Source organism: Trichomycterus rosablanca, chromosome 4 (genome assembly GCF_030014385.1).
Source record: "Trichomycterus rosablanca isolate fTriRos1 chromosome 4, fTriRos1.hap1, whole genome shotgun sequence".
NCBI classification, from domain to species: Eukaryota; Metazoa; Chordata; class Actinopteri; order Siluriformes; family Trichomycteridae; genus Trichomycterus; species Trichomycterus rosablanca.
This window is the reverse complement of record NC_085991.1, coordinates 7,893,411-7,911,431: the sequence shown is the minus strand read 5'-3', so window position 1 is coordinate 7,911,431 and position 18,021 is coordinate 7,893,411. Positions and strand designations below refer to the sequence as shown.

General features: G+C 40.9%; 1 protein-coding gene across 4 annotated transcripts in view; it reads right to left on the bottom strand.

Moving 5' to 3' along the window:
- Window positions 1-18,021, bottom strand: part of astn1 (astrotactin 1) — a 427,949-nt gene that overhangs the window by 113,631 nt on the left and 296,297 nt on the right. For all 4 annotated transcript variants that reach the window (XM_062993914.1, XM_062993915.1, XM_062993916.1 and 1 more), the window contains 2 exons: window positions 12,697-12,801; window positions 10,421-10,609 (listed from right to left, as the gene is read on the bottom strand). In XM_062993914.1, the coding sequence (XP_062849984.1) occupies window positions 10,421-10,609; window positions 12,697-12,801 (294 nt within the window). The remainder of the gene's footprint in view (window positions 1-10,420; window positions 10,610-12,696; window positions 12,802-18,021) is intronic.

The window sequence follows — 18,021 nt, the reverse complement described above, 5'->3', positions numbered from 1 at the left end:
ACCTAAATTCATTAATATATAGTCCTTTACTTTGCTGCCATAACAGTGTCTATCCTTATGGAAAGTCTTTTTATTAAATAGCCTAGACTAGTCAAACTGTCCACTCCATACATATTACCTTTGTAATCGTCATACTGAAATAGAAATTTGGGGCATTTCTTAAATTGTCGCCACCGAGTTGGAAGCACATTAGTTAAAAAAACAAGGACTGTGTCTGAAATCGAATTCTTTCATACTGAACAGTATTTGAAAGCAGTACGTGAGAACGGGTAGAGTGTCAGAATATGTACCCGGATGACCCACTGCATGGGCAGCTACTTTTAACACAGCACATTGCTGTCCGATAATCTATCCCATAATTTTTTTTTCTATTTTATTTATGCATTTTCTCCCATTTTCTCCCAATTTAGCGCATTCCATTTGTCTTCCACTGCTGGGGGATCCCTCATTGCAGTCGAGGTGGGTATATTGCTGCTCACGCCTCCTTCGACCCGCATGCAGCCCTTAGCAGAAGGCCTTTTTTCACCCATGCATTCTGTACAGGCGCCTCTCTATCTGGGTCCTTACACGGCGTTTGAAGACCCCACCCACATAGTCCGGTCATCCCGCCCTAGCAGAAACGTGTCTGTTGCAGGCACTGCCGATTATGCCCGCTAGATGTCGCCCAGCTGACCGGTGGCAACGCCGAATTTCGAACCGAGGATTTCAGAATCTCTGCGCTGGTGTGCTAGTGGAAAATCCTGCTGCGCCACCTGGGAGCCTTCTATCCCATAATGTAACTGGAGCTGTGAAAACGTTCGAAGCGCAAGAAGAAAGATGACGTTAAGCGGAGAGCTGGCTGTTTACAATTGTAAGTAAGACAAAAATTACTAATTACACGGAGGGAGATGTTAACTGGCATGTTTGCGAGTTCTGTCGCCTCAGCCCATTGGTTTGAATGTCCTGAGGCTAACTGAGTTAGCTTAGTAAGCGAAAACTGCTGTGGTGGGTGGGGACAGCCGACAACCTAATCGATGTCTAAACAGAGTGTCTAAATAATCTGCCTTTAGAATCCTCTCTACTTAGGTAGCTGCCTAGATGGGCAACAAGGCAGCTTACTAGGTTTTAAGGCAGGCCCAATGTTTCACATCATTCTAAATAAGTGGTCAAGCCCAAAAAATACAGTACAGTTTAATGGCAAGTCACGCCAAAGATCATGTTTCCACCTTTCCAGAGTCCAATGTTAGTGTTTTACACCACTTTAGATGATAATTAGCAATGTGTGTGGTGATGCAGTAAATGACTTGCAGCAAAACCCTGTAAATCAACTACAGCAAAACGGATCCCCAACCCTATATATGCATATTTGTTACTAATTCATTATACTAACACATTATACATTTCCTGTACCCGTGGCAATTAAAGCATAAATCCATATGAAGCAGGTTGACTGTGTCTCTCCATAAACACATAAAAATGATGCCTGAACACATGGCAACCGTTCCCGAAGGGTTCCGGCTATGTATCTGGGCTAAGGGCAGAAGCAAAGAAAATCTCTACAAGGTCTCCGATGAGCTCATTACCCACAACCAAAGAGCAGGACACTTTACTGGTGCAGTGGAGGGATTGAAATCTCAGAGCTTTTCTTTTTTTTGTTCTCAGCAGTTTGGAAATGATGGGCGTACTCAATTCCAAGACTCCAAGATACAGTGTCTAAAAAAAAATAGTGCTCTTAAAAGTTGTACCCCCCTGAACTATTATGGTCAAAGCAACTCAAAAGTCGAGTATGGAGCCTTTTAAAAATAAATAGATAAATAAATATGCTCCTCCGACGACGTGTGTGCAGTAGCCGACTGCATCTTTTCACCTGCACAAGGCGAGTTCATATGCGGATCAGCCTTGTGTACGAAGAGCCACACCCTGATCAGCATTATTCCTCAACCCTGCGCAGGTGCCATCAATCAGCCAGCAGAGGTCAAAATTGCATCAGTTATGAGGTCCCTATCTGGGTTCGAAATGTCAGCTCTGGTGTGCTAGCATGAATTTGCCTTTTAAAAAGACAATGACCCAAAGCAGCACTATCAAAAAATTTAAGAAAATAATAATACAAATAAATGTATTAAATATTTAATGTTTTAATATATTAAAAAGGGTTAATGTGGCCGCTCAGGTGGCGCAGCGGTAAAAACACGTGCTGCAACCAGAGCTGGGATATTGAATACATCGTATCGAATCTCAGCTCTGCCTTCCGGCTAGGCTGAGCGGCCACATGAACAACGATTGGCCTGTTGTTCATATATGGGTGGGATTAAGCCGGATAGGGTCTCTCGCTCATAACTAATGCAATTACGACCTCTGCTGGCTGATTGATGGTGCCTGCACAGAGATGAAAAAAGATTGCTCTCAGGGTGTGTATCTTCGGACACAACGCTGAGCTGCACTGCACTGCACTGGTCAAAGTGTAGGTGATAAGATGCATACGGCATGCTGCCTACGTGTCGGAGGGGGCGTGGGTTAGATTCGTTCTCCTCAATCAGAACAGGGATCGGCATTGGTGGAGAGGAAGCATGATGCAATAATAAGGGTTAATAAGGGTTGAAATCCACCTGGAAACTCTGGGAGCAAGATTAAAATAGCCCCTAAATATGGCACCAACCTATCACAAGGCACCACACACTGACCTGTTTGTTTAATCCCACCTAGAGGGACTTTAGAGTAGCCAGTCCAAAGCAAATAAAAAAAAAAAGAGCCTGGCTTTAATGTTGTAATAGTGTCCGAGTCAACAGCCGGTGGAATAAAGAATAATGAAGTGCTCCGGTGGGTAGGAAAACTCCATCATTTAATGCCGTCTGTCACAAGAGCAAAGGTTTTTGTGAACTGCAAAGCACAATGTCCTTGAAAGGAAGGTAAAGTGGTCGATTGAAGCGAAAGGAAACGGTGGCACGGGAGTTACTGGGTCGAAGCGGAGAAGGGTGGAGGGTCATTACTTATCTGCTTTTGTCTAAGATGTGAAAACAACCGCGAGTGAAAAGATGGATGGCTTGGCGTGCCGGTGGTTCAACAAAACCCGGTGTTTTAAATGGCCGGGGAGCTGAGTGGACTGGAAGGTTTCTCTGGGAACAATACCAGGCTCTGGATACTGATCGCCGCGCGAATGATAAGACACAGAAATAAGACACGGGAAATCTCCAGCTACCCGAGTGACGGATTTCCTGGGGGTAAATCTCTCTGGAAACCGGTGGTGGAAATGCTATAAATGGAGCATCTAAAGCCTTCTTTTCATTTGCTGTTTCTTCCTGTCATCCAGACACAAGGCTAGACAGGCCGGGTATATCCAAAGGATAGACAGCCTTGGATTTTTTGTGTTTATCAGGCTCTCGGTGCATTTTATACCTGCTGGGACTCATATAGATTCTGATTCCCTTACATATACAGTGTATTTGGAGCTGTGCTGTTCATTTAACTCTCAATCAAACTACACGACTCGATGGGAAATGTATTTTTAAGGATTAGATGTTCAAGCTAAATATTACCTTACATTTACCATTTTATCTTAAAAACACCCATAAACATGCCCAAAATAACCAGTGTGCATCTTCAAAACAGTTGGAAACATTTTCCATATTTAATTTAATATTAAAATACATACAGTGGTATCTTGAAACTCGACATCATTTGGTTCTGGGAGTAGCGTCGATGTAACGCTTTGGGCTATGACGAGACGAGAGAGGGCGGACACACGCAGAGAGGTATAAACAAAGATTTAATGATAATAAAAGACAAGACACACAACAAGGTTACACAAGACAGGTAGGAACTAGACAAGAAACTCACAAGACCTATGCTAAATGCTAACCTAAACCAAACATACATGAAAAATGCTAATCTAATTTAAAGGCTAAACACTAAGCTAAACAAGAACTAGACAGGACTAGACATAGCTAGACAGAGCTAAACAGGGCTAAACAGGACTAAACAGGCTAAGGCAAAGGTTAACAAATAAAGACAAAGGCTAAGGCTAACAAACAAAAGCTAAACAGACTAAATAGCTAAACAGAGCTAAACTGGGCTAAGCAGGACTGAACAGAGCTGAGCATGGATAAACAGAGCAAAACCGACCAACTGACCAACCGACCGTCCGTCCGTCCGTCCATCCGTCTGTCAGTCCGACCGAAATCACTGGCTAAGCTAAATTTAAGCAAAGCCAAACCAACAGAACAAAGTAAAATAAAATAGTCTCCAAAGGCTCCCCTCTTAAATACCCTCAGGTGAGTTTCAGCTGGGGCTTATTTTAAGCAGGGGACCAATCAGACTGAAAGGGCATGACTGTTAATGCGTTCCATGGTCCCGTGGAACTGCATATACAGTATTTTAGGCTAATGTCAAATAACGGGGATGTTTTTGACACTTATACTAACTTAAACAGTTAAATACAATTAAACCTGCACTTTACTTTTACTTCTTTATTGTTTCCTTATGCTTCTTAATCGTGGAAATGCTTGATCTTGGAGTACTTTCTTATAAAGTGTGGCGATGCACAAAGCTTAACGTGACTTATTGTACTAAAACAACTAGTGAGGAATTTCATTAGAGGTGAGAGAACTTACAAGCAGTAATACTGTAATTAAGAGAGGTTTAGTGTTCCTGTGTTGTTCTTTTAATACATTAAGTCACATTAAGCTTTTAGACATTTAGATTCTCACAATTTCTCAGCACCCCGAGCTGTAACACAAGTTTAAAAGTGAAACAGGAGGAAAATCCAGCTAAACACAGATACATGTGAAGCTTTCAGAGTGGATTTGACGGTTATTCCACACATGCAGATTGGTCTCATATTCGCACTTTGATGAGGTTTTACTGCACCGCTCAAGCCGAGCTGAACAAAGCTGCGGTCGCACACACGGTTCAAAGGTACAAATTTCTCAGTTAGGCAAATTTTCCAGTGAACGTATTGGGCCCTAATTAATACCATTAGTTTGCTGTATAAGGAATTCCATTGCACCAAATTACAAGTATATGTAACTTTATAGCAAAAGTTTGGGAGTTTAAGTTTAAGTCTTTACCTGATTTATCATGTGCCTCTGTGTACCATGTGAGCTCCAAAAAGACACAGTTTGATGAGTTTGGTATAAGAGAACCTCAGTGACCTACAGAGAATCCATACCTCAAAAGCACTGAACATCTTTGAAATAGAATGTCAATTGCAAGCCAGGCCTTGTCAGCCAACATCAGTGCCTGAGCTCACGAATGCTGGTTTGACTGACCTGCCACTAAATTCGACAGACCATTCTAAATCCTTTCCAGAAAATAGAAGCTGCAAAGCGGGAGGAGATGCCAACGGTTCTGAAATAGGGATGTAGGATGTAGAACAAGCTGATGGACAGCCGTGTATATACTTTTGCCTAGGATTTAATCAGAATTAATGCAGAAATAATACATTAATTTATATTAGTCTGACATTCCTGTCTGTGATCTTCCACCTAGAAGATACTTTTACTTTAAGGTGACTGTGATCAAGGGCTTCTTTGATAACTCTTCCTTTTGTCTAAGTCCTTTTGTTCCTTCAAAAATCAATCGCCTGTTATCAATCTCGACTTTTCCCGCTTCCTGTGAGATTTCGGCTCATGTGAGCGATCGATAACCTCTTCTACCAAGTGACCTGGTAGCTAAGTATTCTCTAAAACCCACCGGAAAAGACCCCCTCCCAAACACTGCACATCGCGGGAATTCTAACCGGACAGAGCACCAATCCATTTCCATGAAAAGATGTAAATGCACCCACTGGCATATTTAAGGAGGTGGGAGGTGAATGGATGGTTCTCCATATGACCCGCTTTGTGCAGGTTGGCTACAGCACACATGTCGGAGTGAGCGTGTGATAATCAGGAGTGGAGATCAGCAGCAGAAGTTGGGTGTGATTGGGTAATTGGATACGACTATATTGGAAGGAAAATTATGATAAAAGCAATAATAATAATAAAATAATATTCATAATAAAATAATAATAATAATAAATAATATTAATAATATTCATAAAATAATAATAATATTCATAAAATAATAATAATAATAATAATAATAACAATAAAATATAATAATAATAATAACAATAAAATATAATAAAAATAATAATAATAATAATTAATTAATAATAATAATAATAATAATAATAATAATAAACAATACCACTGGGGTAAGATTATACCCTGAGACCACTGATGAAGGTCCACCTCAAACAGCAGCAATAGATGAGCGATCATCTCTGACTTTACATCTACAAGGTGGACCAACTAGGTAGGAGTGTCTAATAGAGTGGACAGTGGGTGTACACAGTATTTAAAAACTCCAGCAGCGCTGCTGTGTCTGATCCACTCACACCAGCACAGCACACACTAACACACCACCACCATGTCATATCATCAACCACCCAAATAATACCTGCTCTGTGGTGGTCCTTGTTTCTACACTTACTGTCCATTTTATCAACTCCACTTAGTAAATATACAGGAAGATGGAATGCCTGCTGGGCATTACTGCCGGTCGCACCTCCTCCGGTGCCCATGTAGTTTTCCGCTGCAGGGTCATCAGCCAGAAACCACCATTCATTGACGTTTCACTCATTTAATCCTGGAACGTCTTCTGGTGGCGGAGCAGTGACAGGGACGTCTCCCTGACACCCCTTGCAGCTGATAGGTGTTACCCGCTGCGCTTGTTGTCGGGGTTAGTTGTTCTTTCCCCAGCACTTGTCTCTCCTCCTCCCGCTCGCTCCCCTTCTCAGCCTCCTCTGCTAGCTCTTTAGTTGCCTTCTTTAGGTTCCCTCCAGTCACTCCTGCATTCCTCATGAGGCGTATGGTCGACAGCCCCACATAGCCTCGGCATCCCACCTCTACTGGGTAGATGGTAGTCATCCAGCCAGCCTCCCGGCACTCAGCAGCCAGCTCTGAGTACTTGGCCGCCTTGCGTTCGTGGGCAGCCTCCATCCCCTCCTCCGCTGGTATTGTGAGCTCAATAAGGAGCACGGCTTTTGCCTTGGTGGACCATACCACTATGTCAGGGCGGAGAGATGTAGCGATGATTTCGACCGGGAAATGGAGCTGCCTGTCGAGGTCAACTATCATGTTCCACTCCTGATCGGGAGAAAAGGGCCTAGGTGTTTCTTTCGGCCTGATGTTTTTCCTCCCCCCACCTTCCATAACGAAGCTGATGTGGTTGTGGTTCCTTGCTGGTGGTAGCCCTTTTCTGCTCTGCCGACACCCCCTAGTACTTCAGCTAGCTTTCTCAGGACCTGGTCGTGGCGCCACCTGTAGCGTCCCTGAGAGAGCGCAATCTTACAGCCTGTCAATATGTGCTGGAGGCTTGCATTAGCGGTACTGCAGAGTGTGCAGCATTCCTCCCTCCCGAACCACTGGTGAAGGTTCCGAGGACAGGGGAGAGTGTCATAGGTTGAGCGGATGAGGAAGCTGAGCCTTGCCTGCAGGATCTTCCACAGGTCTGACCAGGTGATGTTTCGGTTGGCAACTCCCTCCCAGGTTGTCCAGCTTCCCTGTCGGCCCTGCGATACGGCCTTGATCTTATAGCGCTCTTCCTCCATTCTGGTCACCTCCGCCACCACCATCTTCTTCCTCTCTTTGCGGTTGGCCTTGGACCAGAACCGTGGCGCTTCTCCCCACCCTAGCCCTGCTCTTCCTGCCTGGACTCTGCCAACAATTTATTGGTGTTGCAGGCGACTGACGGCTTGGTCGACCTCAGTTTGGGCGTTCCACCTCCGGCCTGTCAGAATCTTGGCTTTCGCGTTCCTTACGGTCTGGTCAGTGGACTCTCTCAACTCGACAATACAGAAGCAATACAGAATACAATATAGAAGCACTTTGTAGTTCTACAATTACTGACTGTAGTCCATCTGTTTCTTTGCATGCTTTGTTAGCCCCCTTTTGTGCTGTTCTTTAATGGTCAGCACTCTCCCAGGACCACTACAGAGTAGACATTATTTGAGAGGTGGATAATTCTCAGCACTGCAGTGACACTGACATGGTGGTGGTGTGTTAGTGTGTGTTGTGCTGGTATGAGTGGATAAGACACTAAGAATAATCCACCAACCAAAATTATATCCAGCCAACAGCGCCCCATGGGCAGCATCCTGTGACCACTGATTAAGGTCTAGAAGATGACCAACTCAAACAGCAGCAATAGATGAGCGATCGTCTCTGACTTTACATCTACAAGGTGAACCAACTAGGTAGGAGTGTCAAATAGAGTGGACACGGTTTTTAAAACTCCAGCAGCGCTGCTGTGTCTGATCCACTCATACAAGCACAACACACACTAACACACCACCACCATGTCAATGTCACTGCAGGGCTGAGAATGATCCACCACCTAAATAATACCTGCTAATATAATACCTGTGGAGCTGATAACATGGACAGTAGGTGTAGAAACAAGGAGGTGGTTTTAATGTTATGGCTGATCGGTGTACATACCCATATATACATATTCATTGTGTATGAATATGTGGGAGACGCCAATGACGCCAACGTGAACCTTCAAACGCTTGTGCACAGAGCTTAGCTTAAGCAGTGCAAATTCTGCACAAGGGAAGCCAAATGTCACACGCTGGTCCTGAATTCCGAACAGCTGTGGCTGACCTCTCGAGCCCAGCTCTGAAGTTTACTTTTCCTCCGCCCGCGCTCGGGACATGAGAGACTGCACTCGTACCGAGACGTTTCTGGGTTCAAGTGGACCGATTTTCTCTTAGCTTGTCAAGACCTGCCTCTCAAGTCATCGCTTCAATTGATTTAATGTCAGGCCTCGCTAGGATTTGTCCTTCGCTGCATCACAATGTAGGACGGCTACGTGCCGTATCATTTGTAATAACCGGGTTCTCTGCTTTATTTTAGGAAAAGACAAAGCAAGATAATAATTTAGCCGACTGTAGCCTGCTGTTTATTATCTATAATCAATTTAAATCATTGTTTCTTATACTGTTGTTACACTATTGTATAAAGTACAATGCAAAATCTCTACTAGGGGCCAGAATATACACTGATCAGCCATAACATTAAAACCACCTCCTTGTTTCTACACTCACTGTCCATTTTATCAGCTCCACTTACCATATAGAAGCACTTTGTAGTTCTACAATTACTGACTGTAGTCCATCTGTTTCTCTGCATGCTTTGATAGCCCCATGTCATGCTGTTCTTCAATGGTCAGGACTCTCCCAGGACCACTACAGAGCAGGTATTATTCAGGTGTTGGATCATTCTCAGCACTACAGTGACAATGAGTGGATCAGACACAGCAATGCTCATGGAGTTTTTAAACACCTCACTGTCATTTCTGGACTGAGAATAGTCCACCAACCAAAAACATCCACCCAAAAGCGCCCCGTGGGCAGCGTCCTGTGACCACTGATGAAGGTCTAGAAGATGACCAACTCAAACAGCAGCAATAGATGAGCGATCGTCTCTGACTTTACGTCTACAAGGTGGACCAACTAGGTAGGAGTGTCAGAGTGGACAGTAAGTGGACATGGTATTTAAAAACCCCAGCAGCGCTGCTGTGTCTGATCCACTCATACCAGCATAACACACACTAACACACCACCACCATGTCAGTGTCACTGCAGTGCTGAGAATGATCCACCGCCTAAATAATACCTGCTCTGTGGGGGTGCTGGGAGAGTCCTGACCATTGAAGAACAACATGAAAGGGGGCTAACAAAGCATGTAGAGAAACAGATGGACTACAGTCAGTAATTGTAGAACTACAAAGTGCTCCTATATGGTAAGTAGAGCTGAAAACATGGACAGTGAGTGTAGAAACAAGGAGGTGGTTTTAATGTTATGGCTGATCGGTGTACATCCAGTTTATCGTAGCTCTTCATTATGGCTTGCTGACCTGTAGGGTCATTGTCATCCTGGAAGAGACCACTTCTGTCCACTATGCATAATTGTTACCTCATATTTGTACTGTTTTGCAGTGACCCTTTAATACAAGGGCTGGAGCCTATCCCAGCAAGGCACACAGTGACACCCTGGACGGGGCGCCAGTCACATACACACATACAGACAGACATACACACACATACACACCCCCACCCATGCTGTGAGGTGACAGTGCTACCCACTTAGCCACCGTGCCGCCCTCTGTACTATTGTACTGTATTATAAAAACGTGATAAATTCTGGATATAGTACCAGTCCGAAATAGGGAATCACACATGGTATACTGGTATACACACATGGCTAATGGTATGTTTGTGGTATATGGGTGTATCCTGATACACACAGAAACCCACACAGACACACCCAGACGTGTTCTCTAAAAAAACTACAGCGCTAGCCGCCGCTCCACTGTCTGGACTAACAATTGAGTCAAAAAATGATGACCATCCGAGAACATTCGCATCGAATAATCTTTGAATAATCTAGCCGGTTACCTTTACTGATGTCCTGATACTCGAGCCACAGCTGGCGCTGCACCTGCTTGTTGGGGTACCAGATGGTGCAGGACTCCTCGAAGCCGTACACCGCCTCCTGGATGAAGTGATTCCCAAACTCCTTCAGTATGGACACAAAGTCAGTGCGCTGTGTGGCACCGTCCAGAGAATGGATAGCTGAACTGAAAGCTGAAGAAGAAAACCAGATTAGGGATTTCATTGCTTTTTTAGGAGAACGTGTGAAGAGCAAGAGGTGTAAACATGGTAAACTATATCAGCGTACAGATGGTCCAAGGAAATTAAAAATGGCATTGACACCTCTCTATAGCTGTATTGCTAGCGTTGGGTCACTACTGTCTGCCTTGCCTGCAATGTTACAATGAATGAACCCAATTGCAGACAGCTTAACTCATTTCATTTATTAATAAACATCCATTCCTGCATTTCAGGCCTGCAACACATTCCAAAAAATGTTGGGACAGTAAAGCATTTACCATATTAGTGTTTCAGTATTTATTTTGTCTCGTTCTTCCTGCAAATGTCTTAAGATGTGCAACAGTACGGGGTCGTCGCCGCATTTTTCTTATTTAAAAATTCTCCACACATTCTCTATTGGGGACAGGTCAGGACTGCAGGCAGGCCAGTCCAGTACCCGTACCCTCTTCTTCCGCAGTCATGCCTTTGTAATGTGTGCAGCATGTGGTTTTGCATCGTCTTGTTGAAAAATGCATGGACGTCCTTGGAAAAGGATCTTGTTGCTCTAAGATCTCAATGTACTTTTCTGCATTAATGCTGCATCACAGAAGTGTAAATGATCTTTACCAAGGGCATTGACAGCACACGGCGTCCTGCTGATTCATCTGACCACAATACACGTTTCCATTGTGTGATGGTCCACCCTAGATGCCTCCGAGCCCAGAGAAGTAGACGCCACTTCTGTACATGGTTAACATAAGGCTTCTTTCTGCACGGTAAAGTTCTAAGTGACATTTGTGCATGTAACTCTGTATTGTAGTGCTTGACAAAGGTTTGCCAAAGTAATCCCTCACCCATGTGGTTATATCAGCTATTGTTGGGTGGCGGTTCTTGATGCAGTGCCGTCTGAGGGACTGAAGATCACGGGCGTTCAGCTTAAGCTTGCACCCTTGGCCTTTACGCACAGAAATTCCTCCTGATTCATTGAATCGTTAAATGATATTATGCACTGTAGAGGGAGAAATATGCAAATCCCTTCCAATCCTTTCTTTGAGGTACATTGTTTTTAAACATTTCAATCATTTTCTCACACATTTGTTGACAAACTGGAGATCCTCTGATCATCTTTGCTCATCAAAGACCTTTCCTGGATGCTGCTTGACATCACCTGTTTGGAATCGATTATGAATCCGCTGATGCTTGGACAATCCCTGATCATATCAGGGATTAGATGCGTTAGGTAAAATATCAAGGTGTCCATAAACTTTAGGTAACTTGTCCTTCTCCTCTGACCTCTGTGTTACAACAGAGGTGCTCATTTCAGTAATAGCTACCCACAGAACTACATAACAACAGGTTATGTTCCCCCTCTGAATGTTAAACAATGCCAACACCTAACCATTCACTTGGTTCTGCTTGTAAATGATTCTCTTTAATCCCGGCAGCTTCTCACGTACACGTTATCTCCTCTATATAAACTCCTTCCTCCCGGTAATAAACCAGAGGCTTAGTCTGATTGTCCGTGTGTGATGAGTTTCTTCCTGTGTGCTCTTTTTCTCAGACTCATGTCCAATCTGTGGCAGCTTCTTATCACCTGCCAGTGTTGGGTTCCGACACAGCCGTATCTTATATGAAGAGCCATGCTAAGCTCTATGTGACATGTGACTCTGACTTCAGCAATCCCCCCCACCCTTCCCAGTCATGGAGATTGCATATTGCAAACTTACCCCGTCAAACAAAGCCAACTGTGTTTGTGTACAGGCCTAGCCAGTGAGTGAGTGTTAGCACAATAGATGTTGCTCCACCCGAGCGTGTATTTGTACAATTTTATCAGATAATTACCAGAATTAATATTGCTTGTTTTACAAGGTAGGAAAATGTATTTGTCCCTGAGCACATCTTCCACACACTAAAACAACCTGAATATGCGAGAAAACTAATAATTAGTAAATATTTAGAAAAAAGCTGTATTATAAATCTTTAGAAATTACGCCCTAGACTTTGTGTACAAGCTATTTTACACCATAACAGGACAAACAAAATCAACCTGAATAGAAATGACAGGTCTGGTATAGATTTACCTTGAGACAGGGTCCACTGATTGAGCTTGACATGATACAAAATAGATCGGAGCTTCCAGTGCTGTACTAGAGGATAGCCGGACACTTCACTGTAGTTCACCATACCTGAAAAATAAATAAATAAATAAATAAATAATTAAATACAATAAACCACATCCTACCAGATGTAAAAAAAAAAAAAAAATTTAATTATTTACTTATTTCAAACTTTTTATTATTATTTATTGATTTATTTATTTGTTATTGTTATTACTATCATGAATTTAATTATTTGCCTATTTCAAGTTTTTTATTATTATGTACTTATTTATTTTGGTTTATTAATTTATTTTAAAAGTTTCATTATTATATTTAATATTATTATTATTTTATTATTATTATTTTTATTATTATTATTATTATTAATGTATTTTAAACTTTTAGTATAATAATATTAATTTAATAATTTATTTATTTTAAATGTTTCATTATTGTTACTTATTATTATTATTGACTTAATAATTTATTTATTTTAAACTTTTTATCATTATTATTGTTATTATTATTATTAATGTAATTATATATTTATTTTACATTTGTATTATTATTAATTATTATTGATTTAATAATTTATTTATTTTAAACATTTCATGATTATTATTATTATAAATTTTATTATTTATTTATTTAAAACTTTTATTATTATTATTATTATTCCTAATGTAATTATTTATTTATTTTAAACTTTTATTATTGTTAATACTAATTTAATTATGTACTTATTTATTTCAAATGTTTCATTATTATTATTATTATTATTATTATTATTATTAATGTCATTATTATTTTTTTTTAACTTTAATTAATAATAATATGAATTAATATTTATTTATTTTATTTATTTTAATTTATTATTGCTATTATTATTATGAATTTAATCATTTACTTATTTAAAAAAAAAAATTAATAAGTAAATTTATTTATTTTTGCTTTTTTATTTATTTATTGTTTACATTTTATTTTTATGACCCGCAGGAAAACCCTGGAGGGCGGCAGTCCATCGCAGAGCTTTGGCCATCAACCCCAATCATGACTGTGTAGATGACCGAGAGCATCACTGAGATTCAAACCCGTATTTTAGAAGCAGTGGGCTACAATAAAATACCGCTGAGTCACCTGAGCACCTGTGCAGTCTGTTATTACATTAAATGATTGTTATAAACACTACCTCTGGTTTGCATGCATTTTGCAGTCATTAGTTCTTTCTTTATTTAGATTAGATTCTAGTTGTTTGGTCCTAATTTCAACTGATTCAATTACTCCAAACAGAAAGCATTGGTCCTTTATAATTGTGTGAGTTTTAAGCTTGACCCGTTGCCCTTGACTTGCTCATTAGTGGATTTTGGATTGTTGTGGCACAAAGAGTCCAATCTCTCGCACCAGACTATTAGACTAAAACAAAACTCAAAGAAAAACTGGATGCTGAGTTCAGTTAAAAGTGAAAAAAAGGCTCCACTTTGAGAACAAGGACCAAAACTAGGCGCTGATCCTTTGCAGGGTAAAACAGAAGCATGCACCCCATTATTAACACCTAGGGGCATTTTAAACTTTATTTTAGATTCTAAAAACATCAAACCTGGGTCCAGATCAAATACAACTCACTGTTCTGAAACGTTTATTTATTAATAGTTTATACAGTTTCTGGGGGGATGAGTTAATCACTTCTTTTCCTTTACATTCAAATCTTCAGGTTATACATCATTATATGCAACAGGTAGTTTGTACACATCATCATTAACATACGATATATATACAGTATATATGTATATATATATATATATATATATATATACAGTATATATATATATATATATATATATATATATATATATATATATATATATATATATATATATATATATATATATATATATATATATATATATATACTGTATATATATACTGTATATGTACACACATCAGCCATAACATTAAAACCACCTCCTTGTTTCTACACTCACTGTCCATTTTATCAGCTCCACTTACCATGTAGAAGCCCTTTGAAGTTCTACAATTACTGACTGTAGTCCATCTGTTTCTCTGCATGCTTTGTTAGCCCCCTTTCACCCTGTTCTTCAATGGTCAGGACCCCCACAGGACCACCACAGAGCAGGTGTTATTTGGGTGGTGGATCATTCTCAGCACTGCAGTGACACTGACATGGTGGTGGTGTGTTAGTGTGTGTTGTGCTGGTAGGAGTGGATAAGACACGGCAATGCTGATGGAGTTTTTAAATACCTCACTGTCACTGCTGGACTGAGAATAGTCCACCAACCAAAAATATCCACCCAACAGCGTCCTGTGACCACTGATGAACGTCTAGAAGATGACCAACTCAAACAGCAGCACTAGATGAGCGATCGTCTCTGACTTTACATCTATAAGGTGGACCAACTAGGTAGGAGTGTCTACTTGAGTGGACAGTGAGTGGACATGGTATTTAAAAACTCTATCAGCGCTGCTGTGTCTGATCCAGTCATACCAGCACAACACACACTACACCACCACCATGTCAGTGTCACTGCAGTGCTGAGAATGATCCACCACCTAAATAATACCTGCTCTGTGGTGGTCCTGGGGGGGTCCTGACCATTGAAGAACAGGGTGAAAGCAGGCTAAAAAAGTTTGTAGAGAAACAGATGGACTACAGTCAGTAATTGTAGAACTACAAAGTGCTTCTATATGGTAAGTGGAGCTGATAAAATGGACAGTGTGTGTAGAAACAAGGAGGTGGTTTTAATGTTATGGCTGATCAGTGTATGTATGTATATATATACATAAATATATACACATATATATATCCTATATATCCTTACACTACACTACATACCAATAATGCTTTTTAACAATGCTATAACATTTATAAGCGTATATTTGCTTTTTTTTATTCCTAACCAAGAAATTGAATAAAGCTTCTCTTATTTCCCCTAACACCAGTGGATGAACTGGAATTTAGGCGCAGCTGGAAGTGCTAACTCTGCTTGATTGGTTTAACTCTTCACGTGGGCACTCGACGGCATCTCTGAAAATCATTTCCCAATCTGTTGCTACTTAAAAATCACTGTATTTGCATTTAGCCACATGAGAACATTCTTATGTTTTAAAGGACTCAAAGTGTCTCTTGTCCTTTATGCTTAACATTTTAAGCAGCTCATGATAATACAAAGCTAATGAGCACTTTAACGGACTATTAAGATTAAAAACACAGTCTTATTAACTTCTCATTTTAACAGAAAACCATTAGATTAGTTTAGCACTTTGATCTGAACACTTAGCAACCGCTTTACCCTAGTCATAGTCACGGTGGGTCAGGTTTTATTGGAAAACACTGCTCACAACGCAGGAATACCCTGGACGGCGGCAATCCATTGCAGCCAATCATGACTGTGTAGATGTCCAGCTGACCGAGAGCATCACTGAGATTCAAACCCGAATGCAGGGGTAGTAATATACCACTAATATACCACTGAGTCACCTGAGCACCTCTGAAGTCTGTTATTGCAGTAAATTATTGCAGTTAATTATTTTTCTTAATCAAATTCAAAGCCTGGGATTCAAATCCCTGGGAAATTCAAACCTTTGGGTAATTAGTCTTTTTCTTAATCAAATTCAAAGCCCGGGATTCAAACGCCTGGGTAATTCAAACCTCTGGGTAATTAGTCTTTTTCTTAATCAAATTCAAAGCCCAGGATTCAAACCCCTGGGTAACTCAAACCTCTGGGTAATTCACCTGAGGTCATTAATTTGGTGGGTGTCCACATACTTCTGGCTATATACTTTCCTTGTGACCAGTTGTGCCTGTTGGGCACCCAGTCGGGTTGATAGCACTACTGAGTTTCAAATTTGAGAACAAAACACACATTAAGGGCGCCCAGGTGACACGGGGGATATTCCACTAGCACACCAGCACTGAGATTCTGAGTTTAAATTCAAGCTCTGGTACCGGTCGGCTGGGCGCCCTTAACAGGCACAATGGGCAGTGCCTGCAGCAGATGAAACTGGCCGCTAGTGTGCTGGGTATGAAAAGACTCTTGTCTGAGAGACGCTTATAGTCCGGATTTAGCACCATCTGATTTCCACCTTGTTAGACCGCTCAAAGAAGCTTTAAGGGGAAAAAGATTTTCATGTGATGATGTGAAAGCAGCGGCGCATCAGTGACTACTAGGGATGTAACGATACACTCTACTCACGATGCGATTCACGATACTGGGTTCAGTGTCCGAGTACTTACTTACTGACCTTATCTACTGACTTTACTTACTTACTTACTGACTGATCTTACTGACTGACTTTACTTACTGTACTTACTTACCTACTGACTGACTTTATCTACTGACTTTACTTACTTACTTACTGACTGATCTTACTGACTGACTTTACTTACTGACTGTACTTACTTACTGAATTTACTTACTTACTGACTTTACTTACTAACTGACTGACTTTACTTACTGACTGAATTACTTACTTACTGACTTTACTTACTTACTTACTGACTATTTACTTACTGACTTTACTTACTGACTGAATTACTTACTGACTTTACTTACTGACTGAATTACTTACTGACTGAATTTACTTACTGACTTTACTTACTGACTGAATTTACTTACTTACTGACTTTACTGACTGAATTTACTTACTTACTTTACTTACTGACTGAATTTACTTACTTACTGACTGACTTTACTTACTGACTGAATTTACTAACTTACTTACTGACTTTACTTACTGACTGATTTTACTTACTGACTGACTTTACTTACTGACCGAATTTACTTACTTACTTACTGACTTTACTTACTGACTGAATTTACTTACCTCTCTGTTGTAACTCAGAGGTCAGAGGAGATGGACAAGTTACCAAAAGTTTAAAAAGTAAACCAAAAGTTGATCTTTTACCTAACATTAACGGCTTAAAGCGCTACATTCAAGTCACAGTCTCAGCAGAAGGCATGCCTTTAGCCCTTAAACAAAATATCCCATTAGGGACAGTGGTAGCCTAGTATGTAGAATTTCAAACAGAAGGCTGTGGGTTCGATCCCAGGCTCTGCTGCGCAGCCACTGTTGGGCCCTTGAGAATAGCCCTTAACCCTCTCGTCTGCAGGGGCACCTTACAGTGGTACACCTCTCTGGACCATCACCATGCTACTTATATTCTCACTCACTCACTTTCTTAACCGCTTATCCAATTAGGGTCGCTGGGGGGTGCTGAAGCCTATCCCAGCTTTTAAATGGGTGCAAGGCACACAGTAACATCCTTGACCCTTTTACCTATAGGGCAAT